The sequence below is a fragment of the Pomacea canaliculata genome, linkage group LG4 (assembly GCF_003073045.1).
Source record: "Pomacea canaliculata isolate SZHN2017 linkage group LG4, ASM307304v1, whole genome shotgun sequence".
In the NCBI taxonomy this organism is placed as follows: domain Eukaryota; kingdom Metazoa; phylum Mollusca; class Gastropoda; order Architaenioglossa; family Ampullariidae; genus Pomacea; species Pomacea canaliculata.
Window position 1 is genome coordinate 1,758,275 of NC_037593.1, and position 14,928 is coordinate 1,773,202.

Consider the following 14,928-nt stretch of genomic DNA (forward strand, 5'->3'; position numbering starts at 1 on the left):
GGCATGCCTATATAGATAGTTATGAACAGTGACTTGATAAAAGCTGAACACGTGACAGACTGATAAAGATGATGAATGTAGAATACCGAGGAAGGTGCTATGGTGTGAAACCACAAAATGAGTAAGGGCACAGTAGGCTATTTACTATTTACTATTTACAAGACAACAGTCCACGCTACAGTCACGTCGAACGATAGACTGACACTGCACATAACATCTCTCTCTCATTCACACGCACAGAGAGAGGGAGAAAAAAAAAAAGAAAAAATCTTAGCAAGGAAATACAATTAAAAACCAAATGTTTCTAAGAAACAAACTTTGCGAGGCAACGGCCGTGATGCTGGTGGATGCTTGTCTTCACACACGTGCATAGCGGATGCCGGGGAGTCAAGAGAAAGAAAAATAACTCGTAACTGGCAAAGAAGTTTGAACATCTAAAAATAATCAGCCAAGATAAGTAAACGATGTTCGTAAACAAAGAAAGAAACAGAGGAAAATCAATCCATCAGTAGTTCCGCTTCACGGGTAGTGTAGGGGCAGGGCTACCCGTAGCTTGAGCACACGGATTCGTGACGGCGTAATCAAAGTCAGGGTCACTGGCAGTGTCTTCGTCACTTTTCTTCCGTTACGCCCTCACCAAAGTTGCTAATAATAGCTTTACAAAAAGATAGACAGATTAAGATGACAGGGATGAGCAGGAAAAAGTCTTTATTATTTTTGAAACAGATTTTTGTGTTTCATCTCTCTCTCTCTCTCTTTTTCGCCACGGGTTGTTGCTTTCTTTTGTGAGAGAGATGGGGAGAGAGAGAGAGAGAAACAGAGATAATGACATCTTTGGCCATGAAAACTTTACAAATGTGAACAAACTCTTGTTAAAAAAATTTCCCGATGACATGAAATGTTTATGCGTACATTAACAACATCATTTGAAGCCACGTATTACGAATTATGCTTACATAAATATCATCATTTGAGAACACATGCTCCGAATTTAAAATAAACGACTACATCCACATCCTAATGCCCTTGCCATTAGTCATTTAGGATTTTGAACTACTGATAATTTATAAAGTCTATGCTAAAACATATTTTCAGAAATACATTGATAGACAATGCCCTTGTATTTAGCGATCAAGCTGATGAGTTTAATGTGTGATGAGGTGTGTGTAGGAAAAGAAAGAGAGCTGGTACATGTGCTTGGGTGTGTAAATGTATTCTTCAGGTCAAGACAGTTTTTATTTCTTTATTTTAGTAGTCTGTACCTGGAGCGATACAATCGTAGACTTGTGCAAGCTATATTATGTTTGTATAGACACAAAACTATAGGTGTTTATAATGTATGTATTTTTTGTTCTACATCACTGTCTCTCTCATTTACTCACTGTATGCTCTTTGTGTGGGATGGTGGGGGTCGTCGATGTGTGTGTGTGGAGGGGGGTGAGTAACGCGCGGCCATGTAATATTAAATTTCAGTTTTATAGCTCACTTCCCTACCCATGAAAGCGGGCTCAAATGAAAGAGAGAATGAATGAAATAATGAATGTCAGACAGAAGAAGCTACTCAGTAGCGCATCTGACACCCCTCCTCCCACCCACATGCACGCTGCCTTGGTTCCCATGCACGAACAGCGCAGATCCCATTGAATACTAGCGGGACGGGCCGCTGAGGGGTTTTCCACCAGGTTCCTGGTTGGGTCGCGCGTTTAAATTTAGCAGCCGGATAGCTTCAGCGACTATATAAAGTCTTGGCGGTGACCACTCGGCACTGAAGACCCACAGCGGTTCAATCAAGAAGTAGCTTGACGAGCACTCAGATCAGATTCACACGCTTATATCGCCCCAAATCTTTGTGCTGCTACCGAATAGTTCTACACAGTCTCTACACAGTCCTCACTCATCGTGACAACGCTCCTGTCACCTTATCCCGCCGCCGCCAGCAAGTAGGTCAGTCTCGTTCACCGCTCAGCTAACCGCATCTACCGCAACTATGCTCACCAAAGTCGTCGGCACCAACGTTTGTGTGCGCAGCGCCCTCCGCCTTGCAGTCGCTGTCGTCGCTGTGTGCTTGGCTTTGATGCCGCTACCCAGCGCGTCCTTGCCTCTCAACGACATCATCGGAGAAGCATCAGCCCAAGCCAGGCGAGAGCACCAGCTCGTCAAGCGCGCCGCCACCTTGTGCGAACGTCCATCCAACCTGGAGCAGATGTTCCAGGCCCTCAACTCCCAGGTAAATATCGCCATCCATCTCCTGAGCATGCATGTCACACGGACTTGAACGTTTAGCAGCTCACATCGGCCTTCTGTTTGTTTTCTCTATCCTCGGAATTTTTGTGAAAAGGGGTGGGGGTGGGGGTGGGGAAAGATTGATCTGAAGAATGGCAGATTCGCATAAAAAAGGATCTCTTGAAGGGAAAAAACTTATGTAGCTGTAGTAAGGGCTCAAATTTTTTTTCCGCTTTCTCTTGTCTTACTTTCATTCATTCCTTCCGTCTTAAGTCCTCGTGCGCTCATGCGTGTGGTTTGGAGTGAGCACGTGCCAGGAAATGTCTCAGCCTGCATTCTTTTCATGTCACTTGTTTCTGTGTAGCAAAATAATTCAAGCGGGAAATCAGGTTTTATGTGTGCGCATCTTATGACTTGTGCTGTGTGATGAGTGTGCGACAAAGAACCATGTCGACCCTTTGAGTAACTTCTTCCAGCCAATCAAATAACATCAGATGCTTTGGACTAAGACGGTGGTGTACTGAGCAGTCAGAGAGAGAGAGAGTGTGTGTTTCTTCCGCCTCTGTGATTGTGTCTGATAATTATCTGACTAGCGAAAATACTCAAAAATGTTTACTCTTGTTTTTGTTGACAGATAAACCTTACGCAGTTCCTTCGCCCTGCTGTCAACAACATAGTCTTGACACAGCCCAACCTCAGTCCGAGCAGCAGCTACGAAATGATCTCCGATCCCTCAGTGAGCAAGACCTGCCCCAGCTCCATCGTAAAGGTGGCTTCTGCCCCGCTGTCGGACCGCTCCTCCTGTCCTTTTTACTTCGACATTCTGCGTCTGCCTGAAGGCTTCTACCCTTCAACCCTCTACTTCGCCAAGTGCAAGTGCCAGGAGTGTGTGGGCACCCCCTCCATGAGCTGTGAGCCTGTCAAAACCCGCATCACTGTCCTCAGGCCCAGTGGCTGCAAAGAGGGGCTGCAACTGATGCAGGAGGATACCCTGGAGATCCCCACCTCTTGCACCTGTGCCTATAAAGGAGCTGTCGTAGGCACGACTGCTGCAAACATTCCTCCGTCAGTGGAGTAAGGATCCTCAGGGTCCTCCTACTTGGTGACGGGGACGTCAGGTCGTACCAATTATTGTCAAACTCTGCCGACTTCGGCACGATTGTTTTTGCTCTCAAAAGAGTTCCATTTGTGAAGTAGGTCATATTGACCCAATACAAATGCGTTTAGTTATAACATACACGTTCTTTCCTAGCTGAAGATATTTTATTTGTTCATTTTGTCATAGTTTTCTTCGTTTTTTTTCTTCTTGTTCCCTATCCTATGCTTGTATAATTTGATCTCATAGCCATATTAATTTGTGTTGATGACTATAATTTTTGTTGTGAGCTCTAATAGTTTATTTTGATATCCCTAATTTATACATTATTGATCAATTTTATCATTTATTATTATTAACGGTAATATTTCGTGATATCCTGTAGTTGTGCAGTCTTTTAAATAATGTGTTGATAGTCTATTTACGCGTGAAAACGTTCGCATTTTAAATGTATGGGTACCCTGTATATCTATCACAAGACTATATATATATATCCAAGTACAGCAGAAGTTTAAATATTCCCCTGTTCAAGAATTATGTAACTCCCAAAGATTTACATATCCTCAGATCTTCATATCATTGAAAGTTTACTTAGCCTTAAATAATCGGAGAAAAGAATTATGTGTTATTGGTACTGTTGTGCCTTTTTGCCCTGTGATACTTTGTGATAGAAAATGCAACAGCTGGAGCTGTGATAAGGTCTAGCATCCGCACAGTAATTGATGTTATCCTTGAAATCATTTCCGGATAGTATATACTGTGTTAAACTTTATTTTTGTACACATGACACCCATAGGATGCACTCATTCCGGAGTGTATATATCACTATCACTGGCGTCTCAAATCGTCATGGCGAACCTGTGGGGAACACACTTTCTCTCTCCATTCACAGAATGACCTGCCCTCCTCTGATTAGTCAGGTCATGCTGACATTCTAGAGCTATACTGCTCTTATAAGCATCATCGAAACATTGAAATGCTCGTTTCTTACATCAGTGACTTTTTTTCCTTTCGTGATAAGAAACGCTGATTTCAATGTCTCTATTGCACCCGCTATTACCAATCAGATTCCCGTTTGGGGCATTTTTAAAAGCTACTTTTAACAGGTGAATTATACAAAGACTGGCGTACAGCTAGTTTTTTCTGCATTTTTAGAACAGATATTACCTCACCCACATTTTCCTTCTCGATAACTGAATGTCCCTTTGTCTAGTTTACCTGTTACCTGTAAGTTGACTCTCAGCCACCGCGTGTTAAAATGCTCATCACAGTCCCACCGGCTGCTGCCCGCCGCGAGCTTCTTTCCCCATTGTTTTTTCAATGGTTGCTACTCGTTTTCTTCCTTTTTTTTAACACAGTTTGTAAGTGTATTTTCTTATAAGCCTTGAGAAATCCAAAGCCTGTGATTGAAACCTCATAGTGACCATGGTTTTTGTAGGAGGCGTTTGTGACTGAAAATACTCTCTCAGAGAGACTGCAACGTGAAGTTGCTCATTTCAAGCATTCCAAAGTTTCTGTGATTTTCATTGTGAAACCAAAGAACTGTCTACTCCTTTTATGATGCTATTTTTATATTTTTATTTTTGTATTAACCCTCATAAATATAACTTAATAAATCTATGTAAATAAATCATCTTGTAAAGAAATAGTTAATATAATGACAGACAGAAAGAACATAATTCTATTTTGCCAACATAGTTTTATTACAAGATCTTGCATTTATACGTGTCACTGTGACATTGCATTTATATTTGTCTTTTTGGTAGATTGACTTGTTTACTTCTTTGTAATGAAATGAATGTGACTTTTTTTTTTCTCAACATGCATTGGAAGTATATTATAATTATTATTGAGAATATTTATTTTGTTATTTACACGCTTGTCTTTTCAAGTTTATGTTATGTCAAAGAATTTATTTAGTGTTTAATAAATAAATTAATACATTTATCCTGCCTACCTTTTTTATTTGCTCTGTTCATCATTAATCATTACATGTATTACATGTACACTCATAGTAAAGCACACCAAAACACACACACACACACTGCTCTGTTCATCATTACATCATTACATGTACACTCATAGTAAAGCACACTAACACACCAACACACACACACTTCTCTGTTCATCATTACATCATTACATGTACACTCATAGTAAAGCACACTAACACACCAACACACACACACTTCTCTGTTCATCATTACATCATTACATGAACACTCACACTAACACACCAACACACACACAATCTGCTCTGTTCATCATTAATCATTACATGTATTACATGAACACTCATACTAAAGCACACCCGCACACACACACTGCTCTGTTCATCATTACATCATTACATGTACACTCATAGTAAAGCACACCAACACACACACACACTGCTCTGTTCATCATTACATCATTACATCATTACATGAACACTCATAGTAAAGCACACTAACACACCAACACACACACTGCTCTGTTCATCATTACATCATTACATGTACACTCATAGTAAAGCACACTAACACACCAACACACACACTGCTCTGTTCATCATTACATCATTACATGTACACTCATAGTAAAGCACACCAACACACACTGCTCTGTTCATCATTACATCATTACATGAACATTCATACTAAAGCACACCCGCACACACACACACACACTGCTCTGTTCATCATTACATCATTACATGTACACTCACAGTAAAGCACACCAAGACACACACACACACACAGACAAGAGAAAGAAAGTGCCAGCAGTGGGCTGTATGTTATAGTAGTTTGTAGTCGTGTACAAGGTTGCCAGCTCGCAGCTCCCGCGTCTTGTCACGATGGCTTCGCTGTTTTTGCTGTCTTCCAGCTCTACGGTTAGAAATAAAGAAAACCTGCAAAGACGGCATTTGACCTTCTTTGCATAAAGCCACTTTTTAAAAATCTTTTCTTCCAGTCAGGAAAAAATAATTCGCCATCCGACATGAATTCCACCCCACTTCACCTCTGTCACGATAAGGTGACGTTACCTGCAGTGACACCAAGAGTAGATGGAATGATTAATCTTTTCAAATCCAGTAGTGTGAATTAATTAGTTAATAGTTAGACACAGTGACGGCTGTATGGATGTGAATGGTGCGGTGTCAGTGCGGTGGCGGAGACGTTTCTTGTCAAGGTACCCGGTTACGAGGCCATCATTAAAGCGGTCACGGGGTGGGCGTGCAATACAAGTGTCAGTGTACGGGTAGCTTGAGACGATGCCGCCCTCTCTAGCAGTCATATCCTCTCCTGAACTCTGAGCTTAGCGGCTAAAATGTGCTCCACTTTTCTTAGTAACTATACCCGGGTAAGGATTCCACCCACGCGGATGTTATGCCTAGAGTGCTCAGCAAATCACGGAACAGTTTGGATCTTGTATTTCTTCCTCTCCTTCTTTCGACAGCTTTTAGGTCTTCTAGAATACTGAGGGAAATCCTTCTGACAGACACTCGCCAGTTTGAAATTTACGAACGATAAACCTGTGTTTGTTCCTTGAAGTCTGACTAGTGTGCATTTAGGATGGTTGATTAAAGTGGGCTCACTCATGTCAAACGCCCGTTTCTTGCTTCTCGTGCTCAAAAACAAAAAAAAATTGTATTTTGTTTCCTTAAACGATGTGATCTCCAGCTTTCACGCATTGCACTTCTGGTCCGAGTTTTGTCAGTGATTATGACAGCCTGGATGCCCGCCACACCTCGACTGTCACACCAATACTGGTCATTCCGTCAATTGTGTAACCAGAGGAGAGACTACTCTCAGTGATGACCCCACCCTCATTGACTTCTAGAGTCTTCGATTCAGTGGCTAGAGAAAAACTCTGGACTGTATTACAGAAAAATGGCATCCATGGCCAAATGCTTAGAGCCATTAAAAGACAAGGCAAGACTATTTACAGCCTCAGTCTTTGTACGCTGCTTTCATTTTATACTTAGATAGGTATTTCTTTTTTGCGAGTATAAAATGTAGATGTTTGCATGTGATGTCATAGGAGCGAACCTACTGAATGAAGTCAAGTCTGAAAGACCCCAGTCTCCATCTTCCTCAGAGCGATGCAAGTTGGGTATGACTTTTAGGGGCTTTCTGCTTGAACCCCGGGTTCACTTGTTTTCCGAAATACATAGAAATGAGTAGTGAACCTTGGTTCAAGTTCCTGTATGAAGGTATGATGAACTTTGCCCAACGTACGTTTCCGAACGATTAACTTATGACTTGTGGTGCTCGTCCTTTTAAATGGTAAACATTAAAATAAAGGATGATGCAGTCGATGCAGTGGAAATCCGCGAACTGTTGATACTGTTCCAGGTCGTGAGTAGGCCTCCACGCCTGGTCCTTCCCCCCGACCACCACCACCACACCACCCGGCGTCGGTGCGCGGTCTTCCTGTGGGAAATGAGGCAGAGGTAGGACAGCTCGTCACGCTCGGCCTGACGTCATGGTGAGACTGGCGCGACGCAGTGCTGACTGAAACAACGCGCATTTCCGGGACCGCGCGTGAAAGACACGAGCAGGAAGTGGAGGAAAAGATGATGAAGGAAAAAAGGCGAGGCAATGGGAGCGTACTTCTTAGTAACCGTCTGCGCGGCTATCATCCGGACCTACGATCCTCCGCTCCTCTGGTCCGCACTCGGACTGCTACAGGATGCAAGAACTCACGGGCTTCGAAATGTGATTGGCTGAGCCCGGGGTCACAAGTTGACCTCAACACACCTCGCTCTTTTGGTCAGACATGCTTTCGTGACTTCTACTGGTCGTAGATGCTCTTTTTTGTCAGAGAAACAGTCTCATGGCAAATGAAGCTGAAGGGGGTAAAGAGGGACAAGGATTGATCAGTGTTTCCCATCCATAAAATTCCACCCCTTCTCATTACAAAATGTTTGCAGGTTTTCAGGCCACAGCTAGGACTAGAGTACAGTATTAGGTTGGGTTTTTCATTGACCAGTCGCGGAAAATATACATATATTAATATGATCGTCATCATGATTACCGATGTCAAGTATCATCTTTAACTGGGTGTGTAAATATAGTGTGTCACTGGCATTCAATAACAAGTAATGACGAAATATGAGCTTTCGTAAGTTTTCAGAATGTTTACACAATATCTCACGCTATGAGACCTCCGACGTATGTTTACAGTCGTGAGACTTCCTAACTAAACTCTTTTATGTTTTCAGACCCCTGACTCCAAATCCAACTTCAGTTTAAGAGAAAAAAATCGTTAGACGCTGTTGATAGGTGGGAAGGGGGGGGGAGATGCTTGATTTTTTGTTTGTTAAAGTTTGTTAGAAGATGGTATAGGTGAAGTGGAGCACCAACAACTTCCTCCTGGTGTGTACATGTGTCATGGAATCCGGGAGGTGTGACCCCGTATAACAACCTTCCAATCGCAGTTGTCAACAAGCTATTCTCCTCGCACTCATCCAGTCATTGGGAGAGTCAGAAGTCAAGACATCGCGAGTTGCATCAAGAGCTCAGTTATCACTCACACACAGAGACTCGCGGTGACGCGACAGAAGGTCGCGGTGGAAGCTAGCGCGTGCCTGGAAGCAGTCAGCTTGACAATAACTGCGTCGTTGACTGGTCTCGAGTGGCGGAGTCACACTTTCAAGTGTGAAAAGTGGGTTAAGTGGCGAAACAGAGCTGAACGGATTTGAGCTCCTTCCTAAAGTCTTAGCTGACACACGAAGCAAAACGCAGTCACCCGTCTCGATCAGCTGTTTATAAATATTTCGAAATATGTTATAAATATGCTTGTGTGTGTGATCATATTCCGTGTCGACTAGCGCCATGTACCCTGTAGAATTTGCCTGTGACGACAGAAGCTCTAATTTATGCTTTCTTTTTCCTTCTTCTGTTTCTTTCTTTCGCCTCCTGTCCTGCGCCCCTTTCTCCAGTTGCACATTTTGTACTTGGGGAGTAGATAACCGAGTAGTTAGAACGCTAGAGAGGCGCACCAGTTCGATCCCCGTGTAGCGCAGCTCGTTTCCTCCAGTCGACCCAGGAAAGCATGAAGAGAGGGGAGACAGACATCGCTCTCACGTGAAGATGACCCCGAAAAAAGTGCACGGCATTTATGTTTTTCTCCTTTCGAAGCGACTCCTGTGGTCCTTGTTATTTTCCTGTTGTGGCTGCTCATCTTTGGATTAGTCCCGTCTTTATGACAGCAATACACCTTGGTGAAAATGTGGCATGTATAAATTTGTGGATGCTTTGCCCGTTACATCGTTAGTAAGAACATGTCTGACGTGCGGGATTGAACCTCTAGGGCTGTGGGCGTAGTTCTGGCACGCTTTCACCTTCCATACAGGTGAAGCAAAGTAAAGACTACAGGGCTAGGCATGTACGAGCAGGAATAAATAGTGTCGTTATCACGCGACAGGGTCGTGAGGGGCGGTTTGTGGCCATTATTTGTCCCTAACTTCCTGTCGATGTTTGCAATAATGCGCTTACACGCTCAACGAGATGTTCATTGAATGTAGATACATGCTTTCCTTCCTGCATGACTTTATCAGCGGGGAATACAAAATAAAGTGTTGAAAAGATTGTCGATTGCCACACGTGGCTGAGGGAGATTTTTTGTGCATTACAAAATGCCAAACCTCAGCTAGACGTATAGACAAAACCAAGAAATTCCCGATGTGTGTGTGTCTTCCTGATGCGGTTGTGGCTGTTGACCAGGCAGCTGACAAATCAGAAGGCGCAAGACGGACGGTCGCCTGGCTGAGCCGTGCATTATGCAACCCGTCGCCCTCACGTATGGCATCTTAACAGGTGATACAGACATTTGCTAGGCATCGCAAGCTGGTAGCTGCGATTTTCTAGGCTGTAGGATGATGACTCACCAATGAGCGTTCACAGCTTTATATAGTTCTCTTGATAAAAGACTGTATTTACTAAGAGGCCATCACTGTAGTGAGAACTAAAAGCGCCTGGGTTCAGATCTCGTCTCGGGACACTGTGTCACCTACTTGCAAGTCTGGCAGTCGAGCATTTCTCTAGTCACTCTTGCTTCCTGCGTCGCTCTCCCATCATGTAGTGCGAAATCACCATTAGGTGGAAGATAAGATAAGATAAGATAAGATAAGATAAGATTACTTTATTGTCCAGAAAAGGAGATTTGTCTTCCAGCATGCAAGCAGTCAGAGTAAAAATCAAAGACATCAACAATAACATTAGCAATAAAAAATGACAGAAATGAGCACACACACACACCCACACACACACACGCCCTCATCAAGGACAATACATCAGTGGACAATACATCAGTTCCATGACTACATAATGACGGCTAGTAACAGAGATGGGATTACGTCATCCCCATTGTGTGTAAGCATTTTTTAAGCCAGCTTCCAACCCATATTCCCACTTACCCACCCAACACACACACCAACCTCCACCTTTCTGGTGTGTCACTGCCGCCGCCTCCCCCCTCCCCCGCCTTCCCATTTCTTTAGCGCGGAAATCAACACAGACGAACAAGCTAGCATATTGCTTCTTGAAGCACTACTGCGTCCTTTTTGTTTGTGTTTGTTTTTTTTTTTTTTTTTTTTTTTTTTTTTTTTTTTTTTTGGGGGTTTTTTTTTTTTTTTTTGACCAGAAAGTTTTAAATTACTTACACTTTGGTGTATCAAACACTGTGTAAGCCAGTTTTGAGGAAGGAAAGAAGCCCAAAAAGAAAAGTGAATAACGCTGATCATGGGAAGCAACCGCTGCTCTATTTTCGTAGACAGCGCTTTGAATTACCTACCCTGGAAAATGAAGTCGTACGGCGTAACCCGGCCTCCGGCTGACGAAACAGCTGCAGCGAAAAGGACACGCCACCTGGATATCCAAGGCAACTCTGAATTAATTGTTGCTTCAGTTCCAGTGGGTTCCCTCCTTTGGAGCCCTCACCCTCATACTTTCTTTGGTCTGTAGAGGAAAACGTTCGAACAGTACCACTGACCGTGTGATCTGCATATTTCCAGGCTCTCCAACCTGCGAAAGCCCATTGTCCTAGCTGGTCTGAGAAAAGGTCCCACAAGATGAAGCCTACATACTTAATATTTAAGCAGGCCCTTAAAACAAACAAATGACAATTCTAAATGATTTAGGGCAAACTGTCTGTTCTCAAAATTCAAGAAATTTAGTATTATTCCACCAGGGTGTTTAAAACAATTAATATAGTAATTAAAATACACCTTAAAAAGGACTTAATTGAGGAACTTTGTAAATATACAATGTTCTCGCATTTTGTCTTATGAATTCTCTATTCTGCCATTAAATGGTCCAAAATATATCGTTCGTGTACAAAGCGCATGCACGCACATTTTGGTCAGACATTCTGGTCACAGCAACACACGAATATGCACTAAACCCATACAGCACACACATAAAGCAAACATTCACATACGTGTTGTAATACGTACGCGCACAGCATTCTGATACACAGTGACATTAAACTACACTAGACATGCACACAGCTGTGACTGATGACACAATGTCAAAATACACAAAGCATTACACAGCCATGTCGTGGAATAAACTGTTAACGATCTGCCTTTAAAAACAAATGTCAACACGTATACGTATGGGTTGTCAGCCCCGCTGGCGCAGGGGTACTGCACGCTTTTGACACCATGACCACTGATAGACCTGGCTACACGTATACTGTTTACCATTCCGCATGCGTACTTTAATTTTATAACACGAGGATAAAGCTGTGATAAATACCAGACTTTAAAAGTCAAGATCACAAGTGGAAAATCCATTCCAGTGTTCCTCAATAAGCGACAGAAGAGGTTCGAGGGAACACAGAATAAATTGATATGTAAATATTATTTGTTAATATTTTGTAGTTAAAAAGTCGTGAGAAGGGGACGTCTTGGCAAAAAAGAAAGAAAAGGTAACAATCACATATACTTCAAGGATTACGTTGACTTTTACAAATTTTATCGCAGTTCCGGTGTGTAAAATGGTCAACTGTAGTCAGAATATTCTTATGCATGTCGGACAAACAGACCGAGACTGTGACTTTGATCCCAATAGTCAATGTTTAAATGGCAACTCTTGACAAACAGACATCATTTATATAAAGCTATGACATATTCAAAATATAGTACGAAATGTGATTAGCTGGTATGTAATTAACTTGAATTTCTGTGAATACTTCTCAGTTTACCAGCCATGATATCAAGTGGTTTATGGCTTCAACATTCACCATCAGCGGAGAGGGAGAGAGGTTGCGTTTGCCCTGGCGCAGTCACACAATACTGTTGAGGAGCTGAGGAGAATGTACAGTGGCGGTACAGACTGTTGACCGCATCAGTCGCATGCTTGGTGTACAACAGGTCAAGGCTAATCGACCCACGTGCGCTATCATGTGATTGTCCCATCGAGCGGTCAAGGTCGCACGCACGTGATCTACGTGGTTGACCTTCACATACACATTGAGGAAAACAAAAGACAACCTTGAAGGAAATTATCGAAGGACACTCACATTTGGCAGCTGAGTCAAACCTCGAGGCTGCGCATACAACATATATAGAAGAGAGAAATAGGATACACGAGACACAACATGACCGGACAAATATGGACAAACATTTGACCACGAACTTGTATTACGGTGATCCGTGGCTTGACCAAGTTTGGTATCTTGATACAACCGTGACGTCAAACGTTGCCGGACGTCTTCAGTCGTTTGTCCATGTTTATCCAGTTAGAAAAGGCCTTACATCCATGTCCGTTACTTCATTAAAAGGTTTTCTGTTGAAAACAAAGAAATGTTCTAAGTTACATTCTTCGTGTGTCAGTCGCAAAGCAACACAATTTTTAATATGCGGCGCCATTCATACATTGGGCTGGGACATTTTCAAGTCTTTTATTACGGGTCTCTTGTAGGGGAGGGGGAGAGAACAAATCAGCTGGTCAAAACAGGCTTAATTAGTAAACTTGAATCCTTCGCCATGTCCTTTACCAGCCTCGCCTCATTGTTCGTTATGGTTCCGTGTCGGATAGCCATGCAGTCACAACTCATAAATATTATATATAGCGGGAGCTTGTTGAGGGCAGCGTGTACCGCAGACAGTGCTTAATGTTCTCTCCACCCCGCACACCCTGCCACCCTTCAGCACTTGGTCGCGCGAGACGGACAACAACAGCGGGTGACGCAGCACCCAACTGTCCGGTATAAACAGCAGGCAAAAGTCGGCGGCTGGCCTTGCTTGCAAAAGCAGTAGAACTTTAATGGTTCTGAGCAAGTGAGAAGCACCATGGTGCCGCAAGGTGCTATGGTCCGCTGGACAGCGGCTCACGTCAATCAAACCACCCCTCTAAGTAAGGCGCTATATAGTTGTGTCCACCCTGAGTACGTCAGCAGTACGTACATTCTGCCGCAAGGTGTCATTTTCTAATTCGTCTGGCAATATCTACATTTCTTTAGACAACAAACAAGAAAAGGTGTATACAACTAGGATGCACAGCACTGCATGAGATGAAGATTTTAGTGCTGTGTGGTCAGTACATGAAGGAGAAATGATGTAAAGAGATCAAACTATATTCGCACCCCTTCTATAAGAAAATGTCCCAGTGGACTAAGAAACTCGACACATTAAAGAAACGAAGATTAAAGAAGATATAAGGTTTCTATCCTTCACCCTAATTCATGTGTGATATTACAGTCGTCACAGATTTGGATGCAACTATTGGTGGCATCAGTAACTGTAGTAGTACAGCCTATACACTTTAAAGTCTTTCAAGTCTTGCTTTTTTTTTTTCTCCCTCGTGATGCCTTTACTTTTAATTTCGCTTTGAAAGAAAAAGAAAACAAAAATTACTAGACCAAGGTGATTGATCGGGTCCCCTCCCCAGCCACAGGTCAGGGTACACCCGATCTCCTCCTCTCGTCATACATGTTATTATTTTGACTTCACGTGGTTTGCCCCAGGAGGTAATAATGTCAGCTCTGGCGTTTTTCAGAAACTGTAGATTCCCCGTCCGGAAGCGATCTGTGTGCAAGTAGACTGTCGTGCACTGCACGTGAGCCACTCACTGGTTGTCCTGTTGTGACTCAAGGGTAACTGTGAGTGTCATCAACAGTCAGCAGAATTTGTTGTCAGTACTACAAGTATTCTGTTCTTACCATCTGTTCTGGCTTTAACCTTACACAGCCCCAGCCCCAGCTCTAGGCCACAAACATTGTCAAATGTTCACCCATTGCAGCGTGGCCGGATAACTGGTGTGTCTGGGGTCGTCTTTGTAGAGGAGCTAAGAGGGCAAATGTATTAATGAATCGTATCACACCGTGGGTGTCTTAGTATCACACCTCGTTTCAAGTTAAGCCATGTCGCCAGGTCCAGTTCTTCTCGATGAGCGACCATGCAGATGGATGCTGCTTTTTAAAATAAAATCGAACAGCACTGTAGTTGTCAGTTGTTTTCTGCGTATTATAATACGTATACATCATAGATCATGCGTACATTGGCCACAAAATTTAATTAAACCTTTTTTGGCAGTGTTTGTTTGTTTCGTTTTTGTGAAAAGTTCACCGACGAAACGTTTTATTTTTTAAACGTGTTAAAAGTGCATAGTTTAGCAGGT

The 14,928-nt window shown here is 42.9% G+C and overlaps 1 protein-coding gene and 1 long non-coding RNA gene across 2 annotated transcripts in view; both read left to right on the forward strand.

Annotated features, from left to right (window-relative positions):
- LOC112563144 overlaps positions 1–8,567 on the forward strand; it is a 29,019-nt gene extending 20,452 nt beyond the window's left edge. The window contains exon 3 of the long non-coding RNA XR_003098969.1: positions 7,657–8,567. This is a non-coding gene — a long non-coding RNA (uncharacterized LOC112563144). The remainder of the gene's footprint in view (positions 1–7,656) is intronic.
- Positions 1,161–7,631, forward strand: LOC112563143. Its single transcript, XM_025236904.1, has 2 exons — positions 1,161–2,227; positions 2,858–7,631. Exons 1-2 carry the CDS (start codon positions 1,988–1,990, stop codon positions 3,299–3,301), a joined length of 684 nt encoding a protein of 227 aa, XP_025092689.1. The 5' UTR covers positions 1,161–1,987; the 3' UTR covers positions 3,302–7,631.
- Positions 8,568–14,928: the final 6,361 nt, after the last annotated feature.